The sequence below is a fragment of the Gopherus evgoodei genome, unplaced genomic scaffold (genome assembly GCF_007399415.2).
Source record: "Gopherus evgoodei ecotype Sinaloan lineage unplaced genomic scaffold, rGopEvg1_v1.p scaffold_35_arrow_ctg1, whole genome shotgun sequence".
In the NCBI taxonomy this organism is placed as follows: domain Eukaryota; kingdom Metazoa; phylum Chordata; order Testudines; family Testudinidae; genus Gopherus; species Gopherus evgoodei.
In genome coordinates, this window is record NW_022060027.1 from 3,519,691 (window position 1) to 3,539,696 (window position 20,006).

General features: G+C 55.9%; 1 protein-coding gene across 1 annotated transcript in view; it reads right to left on the minus strand.

The window, feature by feature from the left end:
* Nucleotides 1-20,006, minus strand: part of LOC115641675 (immunoglobulin superfamily member 1-like) — a 95,539-nt gene that overhangs the window by 63,121 nt on the left and 12,412 nt on the right. Inside the window, exons 3-4 of the mRNA XM_030545004.1 lie at nt 17,041-17,048; nt 9,910-10,142 (exon numbers count right to left, since the gene is read on the minus strand). Coding sequence (XP_030400864.1) covers nt 9,910-10,142; nt 17,041-17,048 — 241 coding nt within the window. The remainder of the gene's footprint in view (nt 1-9,909; nt 10,143-17,040; nt 17,049-20,006) is intronic.

The window sequence follows — 20,006 nt, forward strand, 5'->3', positions numbered from 1 at the left end:
GCCATTGTACGGACCTTCATCGGGCGCTGACGCATGGGGACTGTTCGGACGTCAATGACAAAGACCTCTCTGTCGAATCGGACAACGTCCGTCACCTTTTGCCACACGGGACGCGCTCCCCACTCCAAGTTCTCCACCACACGCGTGAGGCAGAGCTGCAGGACACTTCTCCTAATGTGTGAGCAGCTCTGAGGCTTCTGCTCACGCCGCTGGCCACAGTCGTGTGTGGTGAGTGGAGCTTTTCAAAGCTCAGGCTCATTAAAACATATCTGCGATCGCCAATGGCCAATGGAAGACGGACGTCGGGGGCTGCTTTATCACTTGAAAATGCCAGTGGCCGGTCTTTGGCTCCCTCTCGGACGCTGCACTTCAGTTCACGCGAACAAAGGTGAGAAAAGCGACTTTTTGAACTAAAGGACCAGGGGTAACATGCTCAGGCTGCCACCTGCTGTAACATGATTTAATGCTGATTGGGGCACAGGTCAAGTCCATGACCTTAGTACATTTCAGTTATGCTTAAAATGAAAACGTTTCTGTAAGCTTAGAAGAAATAAATTTTTTTGTATTTTTCTTATCTGTGCCGCCCGACCGATAGATGGCTGCCACAAACAGGACAACACAAGAGTGCTTTCACTTAAAACTAAACTTTACTTCATCTCACGCACTTACACACGTCCGCAGCAAGATTAGTAAAACACCCACAACCCTCGATAATTACCAAAACCGAGTGTAGCTCTTGAGTGGCACAGTGGCAGCCTGTCTGCCGGTGGGGAACACAAGATGCACCCAGAGGGAGAGACCAGTCCTCCAGAATCCCCCCATCTCAAGCTTTTCCCCCTTATTTATATATTAGTAATACACCGACACATCCCTTAAAGAAAACTTGTCAAGCAAACAGTTCTAAGGGGCAAGCAAGAGGTTCCTTCTGATTATTGATTAACCAGGTGTGGGTTTTTCCAGAGTCTGCAGCCCTGAGACCCCAATAGACATTCCTGGGGCATATCAGCAACTTCAACACAATTCTTATCAGGAAGGACGTGGGGTCAAGCTGCCCTTTCTGTGGCACCCTAAACCCCCCTCCCCTCCTGCCTTGGTCAAGCCGCATGGCCACTTTACAGCTTGCTGACTAGGTTGCTTTTTACAATAAGCCGTAGTGGTTTGAGGCACTTTACTGGTTTGTCAAAGTCTCCCCGTACACGGGGGGTGAGGGCTCTGGCTGCGGGTGCTCTGGGGCTACAGCGGGGAGAGAGGATTCCCCCCAGCTCTCTCTTCTGGCAGCAGCACCTGGGCTGGGGAAAGAGGTGCCTCTTCCCCAGCCCCGGCACGTCTGGGCCAGGGCTGGGATTGGGCGGCCCCTCCCCAGCTGTGGCAGGTTGCACTGCAGCCAGGGGTGTTCCCCAAACGCCGTCGCGGTGCTAAATAGGCTGCTGAGTGGCTGTGTCGCTGTGCAGCTTGCAGGGAACTTAGCTCGGGACCAGACTTATTTCACATTTTTATTACTGACCTTGGCACAAAAACTGGGCGCGTGCTAAAAAAATTTGCGGCTGACACCAAGCTGGGAGGTGTTGCCAATACGGAGGAAGACCGAGGCATCATATAGGAAGATCTGGACGACCTTGAAAACTGGAGTAATAGAAATGGGATGAAATTTAATAGTGCAAAGTGCAAGATCATCCAAACTGCCCCAGACCAGACCCTCCGTGGAGGGCACAGACCTCCCCTGGGGAGAGGACCAGAGAGAACGACCCGCCCGTGACAGACGGGGCCACATCGCTTAATGCTCGACTGGCAGGCGCCCGACATCGCAGTGACCAGGGCAGCGTCAGACCATGTGCAGGGTAGAAGGCTGCTCCCCCCTGGCTGGGACCCCCCAGTGACTCCGTCCCCCCTCCCCGGCCGGGCATCCCCTCTGCTGGGCTCAGGGCAGAGCCTGGCTCTGAGTGGTCCATCAATGCAGAGTTCGCCCCCTCCCCCCAGGTGTCCGGCTGGACACGGGGTGTTACCTGAACACATTAGGGCACCCCGCTTTTTCCCAATTCCTAGGGCTCCAGGCGCCCTTACACAATTCATAGGGCTCAGGGTGTAACTAATTTGGTCAATTAAAGTACCCACACCCTTTCCCCAGTCCGTAGGGCTCTGGGCGTATACTGCTTCTGCAGGTGTCCAGGACCTTTTAGCAGTGAAAGAGCCTTCCACAGTAATATCCTTAACCTCTATTTATTAACCATCACCAAAACCAGACAGCAGACGCCACATATCCAGTGCTCGCCACTCCCAATAAGACAGACGAACTTTTCGTGATGGCCACTCAGGATCGGGTCCATCTGGGGGACTCCAGTTTCTGCCCAGTGTCACTGGCAGAGCATTGAGGTCTGGCAGCTCTGATCTCTGAGGCCGTGTCCAGGAGTTGGTTCCCCAAAAGCTTCCTTTTGGCCCCCAGTTTATATAGTGAAATTCGAGCCCTGCTTAGCTAAATCTTAACCAATCATTATACCCATTTTTACTAACCAATCCTAACATGGCGTAACAAAATTCTCTAACCAATCCTACCCCACCACCTTAATTCATTTACGCCTGGCAAAATTAATTATGTCACAGCCAGAAACAATTCAAGAACCAGACCGAGACCCTACAGACAAACAATGGGGAAGTGGGGACCATAATGACAAAACAGTAAAGAAACGAGGATTTCACAGCTACAACCACTGAGAAATGGCCTCTTGCCAGACCAGATGTTATCAAACCAAGTTTTCTTTGACCATCTTAAGCTCTGTTTCTCTATCTGGTGATGGTGGGGGCCATTAGGACAGGGGTCTCCTTCTTAGCAGCCTGATATGAGATTGTTTTAATGTCATTTTGATGGAATGTGAGGAGGTGACTTCCTGCTTCTCAGCTAATGGCTGCTGCTCGGTTGCTCTTTTAATCTGGCTGCAGACCAAGACCTTATCCCAGAGGTGGACAATCTGAGCCTGAGAAGGAGCCAGAATTTACCAATGTACATTGCCAAAGAGCCACAGTAATACATCAGGTTTCAGAGTAGCAGCCGTGTTAGTCTGTATCCGCAAAAAGAACAGTACTTGTGGCACCTTAAAGACTAACAAATTTATTTCAGCATAAGCTTTTGCCCCCAATCAGCTCTCCCCACCACACTCCCAGTGCCTCTCGCCCACCAGCAGCTGCGCCAATCAGCACCCTCCCCCTCGCTCCCGCACCTCCTGATCAGCTGTTCCCTGGTGTGCAGGAGGCTTAGGGGGCGGGGAGGAGCAAGGGCACGGCAGGCTCAGGGGAGGGGGCGGGAAGGAGTGGAGTGGGGGCAGGACCTGTGGCAGAGCCAGGGGTTGAGCAGTGAGCACCACCCAGCACATTGGGAAGTTGGCACCTGTAGCTCCAGCCCTAGAGTCGTTGCCTATACAAGGACCTGCATATTAACTTCTGAAGAGATTCAGGTGGCTCCAGAGCCAGAGGTCGGCCACCCCTGCCTTACCCTTAAAATGTTATGCTTAAATAGCGCACACGAGATCTTTTTATAGGGGAAAAGGCAACACACCACATTTATTGAGAATACATCATATGCTTTTCAGCCACACACGCACACGGTCCCACCAGTTGATGTTTATAGTTACCAGTCCAGAGTCTGGATCAATCTAGCGGCCAGCCAGATTGGTTGCAGAGGGGAGCTGGGCTCTGTCGGTCATGATCCGATGCTCCTGGAGTAGTGGCAAGATGAACCCAAAGTCCTATGGCCAAGCACCCTGTTCTTATAGTCCTTTTTCTCCGTTGAAGTCTATGAATTTTGCTGTCTCAGTTGGTGACCGGTTACTCCTTAATTGGTCTTATCTTTTGATGGGTCAAAATTCAAAATGATCTGGACAAATTGGAGAAATGGTTTGAGGTAAACAGGATGAAGTTCAATAAAGATAAATGCAAAGTGCTCCACTTAGGAAGGAACAATCAGTTTCACACATACAGAATGGGAAGAGACTGTCTAGGAAGGAGTATGGCAGAAAGAGATCTAGGGGTCATAGTAGACCACAAGCTTAATATGAGTCAACAGTGTGATACTGTTGCAAAAAAAGCAAATGTGATTCTGGGATGCATTAACAGGTGTGTTGTAAACAAGACACGAGAAGTCATTCTTCCGCTTTACTCTGCGCTGGTTAGGCCTCAACTGGAGTATTGTGTCCAGTTCTGGGCACCGCATTTCAAGAAGGATATGGAGAAATTGGAGAGGGTCCAGAAAAGAGCAACAAGAATGATTAAAGGTCTTGAGAACATGACCTATGAAGGAAGGCTGAAGGAATTGGGTTTGTTTAGTTTGGAAAAGAGAAGACTGAGAGGGGACATGATAGCAGTTTTCAGGTATCTAAAAGGGTGTCATCAGGAGGAGGGAGAAAACTTGTTCACCTTAGCCTCCAATGACAGAACAAGAAGCAATGGGCTTAAACTGCAGCAAGGGACATTAGGTTGGACATTAGGAAAAAGTTCCTAACTGTCAGGGTAGTTAAACACTGGAATAGATTGCCTAGGGAAGTTGTGGAATCTCCATCTCTGGAGATATTTAAGAGTAGGTTAGATAAATGTCTATTAGGGATGGTCTAGACAGTATTTGGTCCTGCCATGAGGGCAGGGGACTGGACTCGATGACCTCTCGAGGTCCCTTCCAGTCCTAGAGTCTATGAGTCTATGGCCCAAAACACCTCCGAGAGGGTCATCCTGTCTGGTTTCAATTTAATCAGTTATCTTGTGTTTTAAGGGTGCCAGCTTTCACCTCAGGGTCATCAGTCTGCCTCTCCTCAACCATGGATGTGCATTGATGGTTCTCTGGTGTCTCTGAGTCTCTTCAGTTTCTTCACTCTTCCTCCCTTGGCCATGTGGCTTCAACAATGGCCTTCACACCTTATCTTTCCCTGATGCACACATTCCTCATTCACACAAAGAGTTCTTTGCAGAGACCTTCAAAAGGTAGCAAATAGCAGTGTTTTATGCTGCACAAGAAAGGCATCACAAATTAGACCTTACTAAATTTTGCAACTGTCCTTCCCCACATTGGGGCCTGGGCCTCCGAAATCCCTCTAATCTAATTAACAGAGACACAGACAAAATCCTCTCTGTCACTTACAAGGGATGAATAAAAAGAAAATGGCTAATACTAGTATCCACTGTCTTATTCATTTATTTTAAGACATTAATTCTTACTATAAAACATACACTGTAGACCTGCCCTGGAGCATGATGGTGGAGGGGCCTGGCCAAACTTCTCCTGTACTGTTGCTGCAGATGCGTTCTTAGCTCACTGTATGTGGTACAGAGACAGGACAGGGGGCGGGGAGGCGTTATGGTTTCTAGCTCCCATGAGCAGCGGAGGGAGGGGTAAATGTAGATCCCGAGTTGTTAAAAGCGCAGTGAATAAATCCGCGAAAGGGGAAGTCTGCCCAGAGCCGGCGCTCGCTTCCTGTTTCTGCTACTGCCTGTGAAACTCTGCGTGAACCTGATGCCCGGCACCTTCCCTGTTATACACCCTGGCTCTGGGAGGGGAATGGGGGCTAGTGATTGGGGCGGGGGTGGCTGGGAACCAGGACTCCTGGGTTCTCTCCTTGTCTCTGGTTGCGGGGTGGAGTCTGGTGTTTAGAGAAAAGGACACAGATCGGAGCCAGCCCCCTAGAGGAGAAAGGTCCCGTGTCCCTTCCCACGACCGCTGAGCCGAGTTTGCCTCTTCGACCTCAGGATGCTGCGAAAGGGACACGGGGGAAGGGGGACTGATAGGCGAGGAGACAAGAACATGGGGCCAAAACTCAAGAGAACCCCCACCTCCGGCAGATGCCCCAGCTTGGCCCCCCTATTCTGCCCCCGGCCTGCGTCCCCTCGCCCATTCACATCCCCACCCCGTCTCATGTCCTCATGGCCTGTGTACCCTCCCCCATTCATTCCCTCCAGCCTGTAGTTCCCTCACATCCCCTCCATCAGGTCCTCATCCCCCCAATTCTGCCTCCTGTCCCATGCCTCTTCACCCCCCGTTGTGCCCCTCATGCTCCCCATCCCCTCCCCCCTTCTGCCCACCCCATCCCCTACTCCAGGCGTGGACAAACTACAGACCGGGGGCCACATCCGGCCCTTCAGAAGTTTTAGTCTGGCTCTCATCACAGCCAATGGGAGCTGCAGGAGTGGGCCTGTGTACAGGGCAGTACAGAGCCCCCCACACAGGAGGGATAGCGCAGTGTGGTTTGAGCATTGGCTTGCTAAACCCAGGGTTGTGAGCTCAATCCCTGAGGGGGCCACTTAGGGATCTGGGGCAAAATCAGTACTGGTAGTAAAGGCAGGGGTCCCTTCCCACTCCATGAAATAGGTACATCTCCATACATATTTATAGGAGCCAGTGGGGGGACATGCTGCTGCTTGAGGGAATTACTACCTGACCTTCTCCTGCATCCCAGCCCAGAGCACCACCCTGGCCCCCAATTTTGTGAGCATTCCATACCCAGATGTGGCTCTCGGGCCAAAAGGTTTGCCCACCTCTGTCCTATGCCTCATACCCCTCAACCTCCCTTAGGGAATGTGGGTCAGAGGGGGGTATGGGGTGCTGTGGGGGGCAGGAGACTGAGGGGAAAGAAAGTGGGGGACCCAGGACTGAGGGGGCAGGACTAGGAGGAGAAGCTACTGAAGGGTGGAAATCCCAGCGCCCTCCTTGGGGTCACCATCTGCCTCCTATCCCCTCAAACCCCCCAACAATCCTGTACCCCCCCCCGCCCCGGCTCTGACCTTTGGCAGGAGCATGTCTGCCTTCAAATTCCTGTCCCCCATCCCAGCCCTGCTGCCCTCAGCCCCCATCCCAACACCCCCAACCTACTTCCCTCAAACTCCCAGCTCCCCGCAGCCAGCTTCCCCCAAACACCAGGCAGGGATGGGGGTCAGAAGCTGCGGCAGCTAAATCACTCTGGGCTCTGTTGTGTTCATGGAGACACAATAAAAGGCCCAAGGTGCAAACACGCCCCAGCCCCTGCCCCACACTGAACAGGGTTAAACATGGGCCAGGGGCAGGGTCCAGAGCCTGCAGCCTGCTCAGCTCCACGGCAAACCCCCCCTTGACCCCTGGAACCGGCTGTTGCAGACCCAGCAGAGCAGGAACCGGGGGAGCAGTGGCAGGCGCCGTGTGAAACAAGGGGTTTGTTCCAGCCCTGGCCCCGTTTGCTGGAGCGAGTCTCTAGCTGGAAAATCGCCCAGGTTTGGGCGTCTCCCCGCTGGCCCCGGAGATGCTAGCGACTGTCCTGGGGGGGCAGAGGAGCCAGCATCACTGCAGCTGCTGTTAAAGTCCAACCCCGTTTCCTCCCAACTTGGGGGTTCAGCTGGGGGAGGGGCGATGGTGTCAGGGTCCCTCTCTCCGACCGCTGTGCTCAGGACGTCTCCACGAAGCAGGGCGTGGATGGCCTGGGGGGCCTAGGAGACGGGGGGGTTGCAGCCGCGACAGTCAAGCGAGTCTCTTTCTTTAAGGCCCCCAAAGGGTGGTGGGCAGCACAGCCCGTCCCTACAATATTTTGTCCATCAATGAGGCCTCGTTTCCAACACCACAATTGTGGGTCACAGATTTCTGCTCCCCCAGTTCTCCCGTGTCCCAGCCCGGCCCCAGCCTGGCCCGTGGGGTCTGTCTGGTGGCCGGTCAGGTTGGACTAATCCCATCTTTCTGTCTCCCCAACTTTCCCCCCAACGTTCATTCGTCCATGTTCTCGAGATGCTGTCTGAACTTCTCACTCACCTTCTGTCACGGGGTGTGGGGGGGACACAAGGGCCTGCACCCCCGACTCCCTGCGATTCACCATGACTCTCAGCCAGCCAGTAAAGCAGAAGGTTTATTTGGACGACGGGAACACAGTCCAAGGCAGGTCTTGCAGGCACAGACAGCAGGGCCCTCTTTAGTTAGGTCCATCTGGGGCCCCTAGGGAGGCCACCATGGCCCCACTCCCCACTGACAGCCCCAGGCAGAGACCAGCCCGGCTGGGCCAGTGAGTGGGACCCTGCCGCCCTCCAGGGGCTGCTCCGTGGGGAGCCCAATGTGCCCAGCCCAGGGGCGGTTCCTCTAGCTGGTATGGGTGCTCGTGGGGTGTTGCTGTCAGGTTGGGAGCTATTTGGGGAGCGGGGGATTCTGCGCAGGGGTGTTTGGGGGCAGGGGGCTTTGTGCTGGTGTGTCAGCCTCCAAGGGGAAGTGGCTGATCCCCCAGGGAGATTCTCTTCCGTGCATGGCCCCATCCAGGCTCCTAGGGGTGCAGAGAGATGGTGGGTTAGGGGGGCCCATGTCACCCTTGACCCAGCCCCAGCGGGGAGCAAGAGGCACAGAATGGGGGGGGGGTCACCTCACCTAGCTTGTCTCTCTTAGGCAGCTGTAATAGGCCTCAACCAGGATCAGTCCCAGGACCAGCAGGACCACGGCGCCCAGCACCAGGCAGGCGATGTTGGCCTTGGTGAAATCCAGGCGCTCCGGGGGGGGGCCTGCTGCAGGGGAAGGGAAAAGTCACTGGGTGGCTTGGATGGGGAGATCAGCAGCTGGCTCTGCCCTGGGAGCAGAGCCCCCAGCCCCGACCCCCATCTGGCAAGTCCAACCCAGCCCCCCTCTGGGGGTCTCCCGGGGGCTGCGACTCTGGGCCACCCCAGGACCAGCCCCACTCAGGGGAGGCCACGTCCTGCTGTCCTGGGGGCTGAGCCTCAGCTTCTCTAGTGAAGGGGGTTCCCAGGTGGATGAACTGCCCCCCAAGACACCCAGCACCCCAGGACTGGCCAGGGGATGGGGACAATCAGAGCCTCAGGATCCCAGCCCCGAGAACAGGGAACCACCCCAGCTCCCCGTTCCCATAGGATCCCTCTGTCCACCCCCACAGGTGCCTCTTCCCCAGCCTGTCCGCTGTGCAGTGAGCCCATCCCAAGGGTATCTCGGCTGCTGACAAACACAATCAGGCAGTGCACACAGGGGGAGGCTGGTACGTTACCCACTGTCCCCCCACACTCAGGCGGTGCCAAGGGCTCTGGGGACCAGGGCGCAGACAGAGGCAGCAAAACATCTATTGCGGGGAGGGTCAGGGGGTCCCCTGAGACCACAGTGAGGGGAAGAGGAAGGAAGAGCCGAGGGAATTCTGGATAACGCTCACTCTAATTGCCAGGGGGATGTCATGTGGCCCAAGAGGGGTGAGGGGTGGGGGGGTTGCCTCAGGACTCTGGCACCTCCCAATTTCACAGCCCAGCCCCCCAGATCCTGTCCTTCCCCTGGGATCTCCCAGCAAATTCCAGGCCGCGACCTGGAGGGCAGGGCATCGGGGGAGCTGGGGGTCTGGTGATGAGTGAGGGGCAGGGGCTGCCCTCTCCCTGATGTCTGGGCCCCACCCTTCTGGATTCTCTGCCCTCATCCCCCACAACCAGCCCCAGCCCCTAGGCACCATGACCTGTTTCCACCGCTGGTTCAATGGCAGATTCCACCCCCCCACGCCACCTGGCCCCCGGTACCTGGACCCGCGCTGCCCGGGCATGTGGGAGCCGGCGACACTCCAGGGTGAATCGAGTCGGTTCCGCCTGCGGGAATAGAATCAGCGTCTGTCAGAGTGGGGAGAGGGGCTGAAACAGTGAATCAGCGATTTCCCCCCCAGGCCCCAGCTCCTCTATGGGTCCCTAGAACAGGAGCAACCCAGGGGAGCATCCCCCTGGGAAAAGCCCCCTTCCCTGCAGTTGCCCCAGGCGGCAGGAATCCCCCCTCAGCCCCAAATCTCCAGCTGCTGCTGCTCCCCCTAGCTGGGAACCCTCCAGTGATATCTCCTCTGCTGTGGCCAGGGCTCAGGGCAGAGCCTGGCTGTGAGTGTCCCATCGGTGCAGAGATCCCCCGATGACCCGGGTGAGTGTGGACTGGGAGAGGGGATACCAAGCCAGGCCTCTCACCTGCTACCACCAGCTCCACAGAGCTGCTGACGTATGACGAGACGAAGGGCTCTGACCGGGGCCGGTAGCTGCAGCTGTAGCTCCCTCCATGCCGCCGGCCCACGCTGGGGATGCGGAACTCGGCCCCGGCCCCAGCAGGGTCCGTGTGTCGCTGCTGGTTCAGGTCTCCAGCCTTGTGCAGGAAGAACCTCACGTCCCGGCGCTGCCCCTGACACCGGATGGTGGCGTTTGCCCTTAGGGCATTGAGCCAAATGAGGCTCAGAGAGATGGAGGGTCTGGGTAAGCTGGGATCTGTGCACAGGAGACAGGCTGTGAGAGCCAGACCCGGGCACCCACCCAGCCCTGGCCTCCCTGGCTGGCCCAAGTCACAGACAGATCCAGGGGTCCCTGGGCTGAGATTCTCTCCCAGAGCCCAGAGTCCCCTGACCCAGAATCCCGGCCCTGTGAGCTCGGCTCCCAGTCCCACAGACACCGAGCCACTGCTCCTTAGTTCTTGGGATCCTCATATGCCCGTGTGTGGCCCCTGCCTCATTCCCTGAGTCCGGCCTGCCCTGGACATAGAGCGACTCACAGGTTGGTCTCTGGCGCCCAGCACCACAGGGCCTGAGCCCACACAGGAAGGAAATCACCCTCCCAGCCCCCTGGGAGGCAAGGAGGTGTCATTATCCCCATTCTACACAGGAGGAAACTGAAGCTCAGACAGATTCACTTTCCTTAGTGAGCTCCCAGGGGCAGGAACTATCTCTTCACTCTGTGTTTGTGCCGTGCCTGGCACAACAGGGCCCTGATCATGGCAGGGGTGGGGGTTCTGACAAATCATGGAGCAGGTCCTCAAGGAATCCATTTTGAAGCACTTGGAGGAGAGGACCGTGATCAAGAAAAGTCAACATGGATTCACCAAGGGCAAGTCATGCCTGACCAAACTGATTGACTTTATGAGCAGATAACGGGCTCTGTGGATGAGGGGAAAGCGGTGGATGTGATATATCTTGACTTTAGCAAAGCTTTTGATACGGCTTCCCACAGTATTCTTGACAGCAAGTTAAAGAGGAATGGATTGGATGAACGGACTATAAAGTGGATAGAAAGCTGGCTAGATCATCGGGCTCAATGGGTAGTGATCAATGGCTCGATGTCTAGTTGGCAGCCGGTATCAAGCAGAGTGCCCCAAGGGTCGGTCCTGGGGCCAGTTCTGTTCCACATCTTTATTAATGATCTGGATGATGGGATGAATTGCACCATCAGCAAGTTTGAAGAAGACACTAAGATGGGGAGTGGTAGATACACTGGAGGGTAGGGATAGGGTCTAGAGTGACCTAGACAAATTAGAGGATTGGGCCAAAAGAAACCTGATGAGGTTCAACAAGGACAAGTGCAGAGTCCTGCACTTAGGATGGAAGAATCCCATGAACTGCTACAGACTAGCAACTGAGTGGCTAAGCAGCAGTCCTGCAGAAAAGGCCCCGGGGGTTACAGTGGATGAAAAGCTGGATATGAGTCAGCAGTGTGCCCTTGTTGCCAAGAAGGCCAACGGCAAATTGGGCTGCATTAGTAGGACCATTGCCAGCAGATCGAGGGAAGTGATTATTCCCCTCTATTCTGCATTGATAAGGCCACATCTGGAGTACTGCATCCAGTTTTGGTCCCCCACTACAGAAGGGATGTGGACAAATTGGAAAGAGTCCAGCGGATGGCAACGAAATGATCAGGGGGCTGGGGCACATGACTTACGAGGCGAGGCTGAGGAACTGGAGTTTTTAGTCTGCAGAAGAGAAGAATGAGGGTTGGATTTGATAGCAGCCTTCAACTCTCTGAAGGGGGGTTCCAAAGAGGATGGAGCTCAGCTGTTCTCAGTGGGGGCAGATGACAGAACAAGGAGCAATGGTCTCAAGTTGCAGTGGGGGAGGTCTTGGGTAGATATTTGGAAACACTATTTCACTAGGAAGGTGGTGAAGCACTGGACTGGGTTCCCTAGGAAGGAGGTGGAATCTCCTTCCTTAGAGGTTTTCAAGGTCAGTGTTTGACAAAGCCCTGGTTGGGATGATTTAGTTGGAGATTGGTGCTGCTTTGAGCAGGGGGTTGGTCTAGAACCTCCTGAGGTCCCTTCAAACGCTGATATTCTATGATTCTGTGCTCCCCCAATACAAGGGATCCAGAGCTATTGACACCAGTATTTTCAGAGGTCTCCACTAACTGTGGGTGTCTGATTTGTGGGCGCTCAGCCTGGGCTAACAGCAGGAGTCACAGAGCGTGTCCAGGCCAAGCCAAGTTGCCTAGGTCCATTCACTCCCTGGCTTCTCTGCTGGGAGGGCTGGAAGCCAGGAATCCTGGGTTCTGTCCCCGGCTCTGGGAGGGGAGTGGGGTCTAGTGGGAAGAGCAGAGGGGATGGGGGCCAGGACTGCTGGGTTCTGTGCACAGCACCACCACAGACTTGTAGGAGACTGTGGCAAGTCTTACTATACACTGAGGTTTATAACCTTCAGCTCTGCCCATGGCCCCCTAACTGATGTTGTCTGGGAAAGGCCCCCCTGCTCTGCAGCTTCCCCTGGGTGAGGACCCTCCAGTGACTCTGTCCTCCACTCCCCCGGCCAGGTGTCCCCTCTGCTGGCACCAGGGATCAGGGCAGAGCCTGGCTCTGAGTGTTCCACAAGTTCAGAGACCCCCAGAGGGTCTGGCTGGGTGGGGTCTGGGAGCCGGGGTGCTGAGCTGGGCCCCTCATCTGCTACAATGATCTTGACGGGGTCGCTTCAGATATGACCAGCGACTATGATCCGTTATGGAGTGATTATTCGCAGGTGTAGCTCCCTCCATCTTCCCGGCCGACACTGGAGATGGACCAAATTCAGCCACGGTCCCATCACGCACCGTCCACCACCTGCGGGTTCGGGTGTCCAGCTTTACACAGAACGAACTACATGCCCGGGGTACCGACCCTCACAACGGATGGTGACGCTTCCCCCGAGCGCCACTACCCTGCTGGGGCGCGCCCAGATGGTGGGTTTGGGGTATTCATGCCCTGCTTTCCACAAGAGACAGGATTTAAATAAGGGAGACAGCCCTTGGCCTCTCCCCTCCCCATTCAGTCCATCCGTCATTCGGCCTCTCCAGGAGTCTGTCCCCTACCAGGGTTGGCACTGCTGCCCATGGGGCTCGGGGGCAGGGGGTTCACTCAGAAATAGCTCAGGATCCGGATGCATGAGAGATCACCTGCCTCTCCCTCACCCCACCTGAGGCCAGCTAGGGAGCCTGAGCCGTGGGCCCCCTGCAGCTCTGCCCCCCACCCCAGGGTTGGAAATAGAGTCTGTGACTGGCGGGAGTCGCACAAGACCCACTGTTCCCCAGGGCTTGGATATGGGGGGTTGTGAGTGCAGGGGAGGGAGCTGTTGGGGGCGGATCTGGGAGGTTCTCCCCATGGCTGCACTGACAGGGAACATTTCGGTTCCCGAGGGGATCTAGAGCCCACAGATGGGCCCTGTTAGCGTTTGAATGAGCTGAAATAAATCCACATCCCATCCCCACGATCCTCGCAGCCTGTGGGGGGCAGGGCATTGAACCAGGGATAGTTCCCATCTGCTTCATCAGACTTGGGAGCCAGATTTGGCTCCTAGTTACTCCCATGGGGTGAGGTGAGGGGGTGTCTGACACTCTGTATCTCGGGGAAACACCCTGCACCACCTTCTTCATCCTTGTGAAATAATTTTGTGCTATCCAAAGCGAAGTTTGTTCATGTCGGGTGTCTTCGGAAGGCTCAGGAGTGTTGTTGTGATAGTGATGTTATAGGTTGTAATTTCATGTATATAGTTATGAGGCTAAAAATGTGTCCTCATGGCTGAATGCTCTGAGGTCAGACCCAGGAAGGTGTAAGCTTCTTGCCCTGGAGACAGTCTGCTCCGAGAGAGGAGGCTCCCCCATTGTGTTTCATTGTGTTTAGCACAATAATTCATTATTTTACACCTTTAAAGTATATAATAGTCGTATACAGTGTTACAAAGTGGGAATGTTCTTAAGTTTTCTCTGAATACTGTGTGGGTGCCTCAGTTTCCCTTTGCATTTCTCAAGGATGTAGATGGTGGGATACGGGGGTATGATTGTTGTAGAGCCCTAGAGGGCCAGTGTGATGCATCTGCACAGAGTAATGGCCGAAACCCTGTCTCCGGGCAAATGATGGCCTGGGCTGCTCTCCTGCAAGGTGCCAACTGAAGGTATTGGAGACAAAAGAGATCAGGTGGCCTCCTAATGCCTGGAAAAGAGACAAAGGCCAGAGGAGGGAGTGTCAATGCCTGTTTGGACTTCCAGGAAGCGCATGGTGTGGAAGGGGATGCTGGGATGCTCTGGAAACTACTCATACAAAGCCAGTCAGGGACTCTGGGGGAGCCTCTCTCTTCGGAGCAGACTGTCTCCAGGGCAAGAAGCTTACACCTTCCTGGGTCTGACCTCAGAGCATTCAGCATGCACTTCCACCCATGCGCTTTCCACAGTGAGTCTGCCCAGGCAGATCCTGGGGCAACAGAGGTCCCTGCCCCCAACTCTGCAGTCAGACGTGACTCTCAGCCAGCCGGTTTAAAACAGAAGGTTTATTAGACGACAGGATCACAGTCTGAAACAGAGCTTGTAGGTACAGAAAACAGGGACCCCCTCAAGTCAGGTCCATCTTGAGGGGTGGGGCGCCCAGACCCAAGTTCTGGGCCTCTCCCCATTTCCCCAGCCAGCTCCAAATTGACACTCCCTCCCTTGGCCTTGGTCCCTTCCGGACAAGAAGGCCACCTGATCCCTTTGTCCCCAACACCTTCAGTTGGCATCTTGCAGGGGAAACTGAGGCACCCACACAATATTCAGAGAAAACATTAAGAACATTTCCACTTTGTCACAACAAAATATAATACTGTATATGAAGCAGGCAAGTGCTGCTTCTGACTTTCCACTTTAATTGACCCTTGTAATGCTGATGTGTTGTAGCTTAGAATCATAGCTTATTAGGGTTGGAAGGGACCTCAGGAGATCATCTAGTCCAACCCCCTGCTCAAAGCGGGACCAATCCCCAAGTGGCCCCCTCAGGGATTGAATTCACAACCCTGGGTTTAGCAGGCCAATGCCCTAACCATGAGTTATCCCTCCTCCCTCCCTCATGTCATATCAGCTTACAGGGTGGGAGCGGGGTAGAGGGGACCCACCATTTTGGGCACCACCAAAAATTATACAAAGCTGCCGCTTATGAGTGGGGACTAGGGTTGCCTGGTGAAAAAGGGACCCTGGCGGCTGCAGCAGGCCCTGCTGACTGGGTCGTTGAAAGTCAGGTCAGCGGCACAGGGGCGGCCTGGGATTAAGGCAGGCTCCCTGCCTGCCCTAGCTCTACGTGGCTCCCAGAAGCAGCTGCTGGGTCCTGCGGCCCCTAGGCACAGGGGTGGCCAGTGAGGCTTGCGCGCTGCCCACCCCAGTGTCGGCTCTGCAGTTCCTATGGACTGGGATCCGTGACCAATGGGAGCTGCGGGGAGCAGAGCCTGCAGGCGTGAGGGTAGCACACACCCCACAGAGCCGCCGCAGGGACCTGGTGGGCACTTCCTTGAGCCCCGGAAAGCGCTGCTGTGACCCCAAACCTCTTCACAGAATCAAAGATGGATGTACTCCAACCCCCTGCCCCAGCCTGGAGCCACCTCCTACCCCAAACCTCTCATTGCCAGCCCTCCTCAGAGCCTGCACCCCCCCCACACACACTCCAAACACCTTGGCCTAGGTCCGGAGCCCCCTCCTGAACCCCAACTCCCTCATCTCCACTTTGTCACACCTGGCCCCATCCCAGAACCTGCACCCCCAGCCAGAGCCTGCACCCCCTCCCACACTCCAACCCAGGGGTGGCAGGTTTGTAAAATTTTGGTGGTGCCCAGAACCTGCCCCCCCAAAAGCTCCACCACCCCAACTGCCTAAGGCTCTTGGAGGGAGTTCGGGTTGGGGGAGGAGGTCGGGCTGCAGGTCCTGGGCTGGGAATTGGTGTGCAGGATTCAGGCTCTGGGAGGGAGTTTGGGTGGGGAAGGGGGTCTGGAGTGCAGGTTCTGGGACTGAGTTTGGGTGCAGGCTCTGGGCTGGGAGTAGGGGTTTAGGGGGGTGTAGAGGGGGGTGCAGGCTCTGGGAGGGAGTTTGGGGGCAGGCTCCAGGCTCAGGCAGGGGGTGAGGGTGCAGGAGGGGGTGAGGGGTGCAGGTTCTGGGAGAGAATTTGGGGATAGATGAGCTGGCTCTGCTCCCCGGAGAAGTTCTGTGCTCCAGCCCCACTGATTCACGGGAACCCTGCACCTGCTTCCCCCTTTCACATGCCCCTATCTCTGAGGGTCTGGCTGGGTGTGGGGCTGGGAGGGGGAGACTGAGCCGGGCCCTCACCTGCTACCACCAGCTCCACAGGGTCGCTGGGCTGCGACCAGATGAACGGGTTCAATTTTTCATGATAATAGCAGCTGTAACCCTGCGTCTCCTCGGCTCATTGTGAATCGGAAACTCAGCCCCAGGAAGCTCTGTGTTCTGCAGCGCGTTCAGGTTCCATCTTTGTACAGAAGGAACCTCGCGTTCTGGTGCAGACCCCAACACCAGACGGTCACGGCTCCCCCAAGATACCCCCCCGCTGGGGCGCAGGGAGATGGAGGGTTTGGGGTAGCTGAGCTCTGCAGTAAGAAGGGGACAGAGCGTGAGACAGACCCTGGCACAGTCACTGCGCCCCGTCCTCACCGCACAGTCCCAGAGATGGGGCCCTAGGAGAAAACCCAGCCAGAGGAACCTCTCCGAGATCCCAGAGATTCCTGGGAGCTACAGCCAGAACTGCCCAGGAATCTAAATCCAGAGGTCCCCTCTGGACCATCTATCTATTTATTGTGGGCCCCACAGCCTGGGAGTCAGGACTCCTGGGTTCTATCCCCAGCTCTGGGAAGGGCGTGGGAGCTAGAAGTTAGATCAGAAGAGGGCTGGGAATCAGAGGTGCTGGATGCTGCACAGACGCAGTGAGAAAAGCCCCCACCCTAAAGCCAAGCCCTGACTATCTAACCAGAAACAAGGTGCAGGAAGGATGATTTCCCATTCGTACAAGGGGAAATGGAGGCACAGGCAGGTTAAACAATACCCCAAGGAGCATCTCATCTGCCCAGAGACCACCCTGAGGTCTGGCTCAGTGTCAGGCTGGGAGCAGGGACAGTGAGCTGGGGCCCTCACTGCTACAGTGATCTGCACAATGTTACTCGGATACGACCAGTCGGGTGTCCTCCGATCCGGAGCGAGATCGGCAGCTGTAGGCCCCTCTGTCTTTCCGCTGGCGTGGGGATGGTGAATTCACCCCCGTCCCCAGCAGCATCCAGTGCCCAGATTTCGATTCCATCTTTATACAGCAATAATGTTCGGCCTCGCACCGACACTGGCAGCGGATGGTGACAGCTCTCCCCAGGACGATCACCCCGCTGGGGCTGACGGAGATGGAGGGTCCGGGCGCAGGGAGCTCTGCGTTCACACACAGACAGGAGTGAGATGGGAAGACACAAACCCCTCCCGTGTGTCTGTAACCTGCCCTCAATGCTCAGCCCACGGGACAGCGCCAGGGCTAACAGACCTCACTGCATCCACAGGGAATTGTGGGCTGGGTTCTGATCTCAGCCCCCCAGGGTCAATCCGGAGTCACCCCTGGCTGCACTGGGGGCAGGGCCGGGTTCTGATCTCAGTCCCAGGGTCAATCCGGAGTCACCTCTGGTGCACTAGGGGCAGGGCTGGGTTCTGGTCTCAGCCCACCAGTAAGTGACCATATGTCCCTGTGCTGAATACAGGACACCTGGTAAAATTACTGTATTCAAGAGACTTCAACGGCAATCGATGAGAACTACGCAGTATAAACATTCAAATTAACAGAAAATTGACTGAGCCCGTTAAAAAGAAATACTGCGTAGCTGGATTCTTCTTATTGACCTTATCTTTAAGGTTGTAGAGTTCACATGGGGTGGGGGTGACAACACACCTCTACCCCCCTACACGGGGAGGTTACACACACACACACACACCACTCCTGTCCTCTACACCAAGAGTGACTGACCAGATGAACCTCTGCCCAGCGCTCTCCCGCCTCCATGCCGAGCTGGGCCCCTGGGCACGGACCCACCTCTCCTGTTACTGGTGCCGTGTCTTCCCAGGCCCACGTGGCGGGGGGGAGCAGAGCAGAGACATCGGGTCAAATGCTCCTCCCCAGATTTCTGCAGAAGTGGCCAGCAGCAGCTTTTGGCCCTGTGCAGGAGGGAAGGACAGGAGCTGCCTCCAGTCACTGGGGAGGAGAGGGAGAGTGGGGGGTGACGGGAGGGATGACCTGGCACATGTCTTTGCAGAGCTCATCTCTCCCCCTCAGCTGGAAACAGCTTGACCCTTCCTGCCCGCACAGTGTGGAAAGGCAGCGAACACCCCAGGCTGCTGCTGGCCACTGACATAACAAGACACCTCCTGTCCCCCAGCTACAGCACGGGCAGGAAGGGTTAAGCCGTAAGTCTGCATTGTGCCCCAGGGAACCGCCAAAGAGGGGATCAGCAGGGGAGGGTGCCCAGGGGACGGAGCAGCAGCTCACGTTCCCTGGGGGCAGGACCCAGGGCGACAGGTGGGGGGAGAAGGGGGATGAAGAGGGTGCTCAGCCCCTGCCCAGGGGGCTGCTGTGGGTATGAATAGGCTGGAAATCACTTCTCCCCACCTCCCCATCCTGAATGCCGAAGTTTTCCCTGAACCATGGATACTCACGTCCAGACTCCACTCTGTCAGACACCCCGCTCTGCCCGGCCAGCAGCAGCCTGGAAAGGAGACACCTTGTTAGGGCCCAGATCCAACAGGTGACTCAGACCGCCCCAGCCCTGGCCCAGGGGCACACGTCCTTGTCTCAGATCCCCCCATGAACACACGCCTGGCTGACTCCGATACTCACCAAGGAAAAGGATCATGAGAGCAGATGCCATGATGGGGGCAGCGAGGGGCCCCTCAGTGGCTTCCAACACCCCAGTGCCCAGCTCCACCGAGCCCCAAATAGGAACTCAGCTGCTGGCTCCAGCTACAGGAAGATGACAATGTCTTGTATCTTCCTGTGTCTATCACACCTTGTCTCTAATCTGCAGGCGAAATCGAGCGTGGTCAAGCAAGCAGAAGGATTGCAAAAACCCAGGAAACCCAGGGACCGTCAGCCTGGCCAGGTGTCCCGTAGCTCCCCAGCTTATCTGGTGTCTTTGTGGATGGGGGGACAGGTCACCTCAACGTACCCCACAGCCTTGAGGAAGGTTCAGGCTGAGAGCCAAGGGCGACCACGGACTCTGGTCTTCCATCTTCCACTGACCACGATTTCCGTGAAAATTCCATTCTCCTTTACATTTGGGTTCAAGCCTGGATGATGACTCACACAGCTAAAATTATACATGATCATGCAATTAAAGGCTGGGTGTCATAATGGAGGGGGCAGAGTTAAGGTCGGTCAGGAAACTGTAACTGACTTTCTGGCGCTGGAGAGTTTGACTCTGCAGCCTTCCACTCAGCTGCCAACCTGCGACACGAGCTGTGGCACCGACGTGAGAAGGGCGTGATGGGGGAGCCTGGATTGCTGCCCCTTGCGCCATAGCGGAGCGGTTGATGGTGGGTTTACCTGTAACACCTGGTTCTAAGAGGCTTTTCTCGGCGTGTGAATCAAATCAACAAGTTCAAAAGAAAATAGGCGAAGAGAATTCCATCTGTCATGGATCACAGGTCGTGCCACATTGTGCCCTGTGCGGTCTGTCGGGGGTGCCCCTTGCAGTGTGACAGCCCTTCTCGGGGTCCACTCTCTTAAGGATTAAGCCCCTTCAAACCTGTCTCATCGTGGGCCCCTCAGAGAGTCCAACTCACTCTGGACCCCCGGGGCCTCCACCTCCCAAAGGGGATGATGCAACTCTCAGCCAGCATAAAACAGGAGGGTTTATTGAGCGTTGAACCCACCGGAAACTCTCAGAGCCTCAGGCCTGGCCTACCCACCAGCACATCCCAGTATCCACCTGCATCCAGGTGGGCTCTGCCTGCTCCCCCTCTCCAGCCAAGAGCCCTCCTGCTTCCCAGCTGGGTATCTGATATCCCCTGCCCGA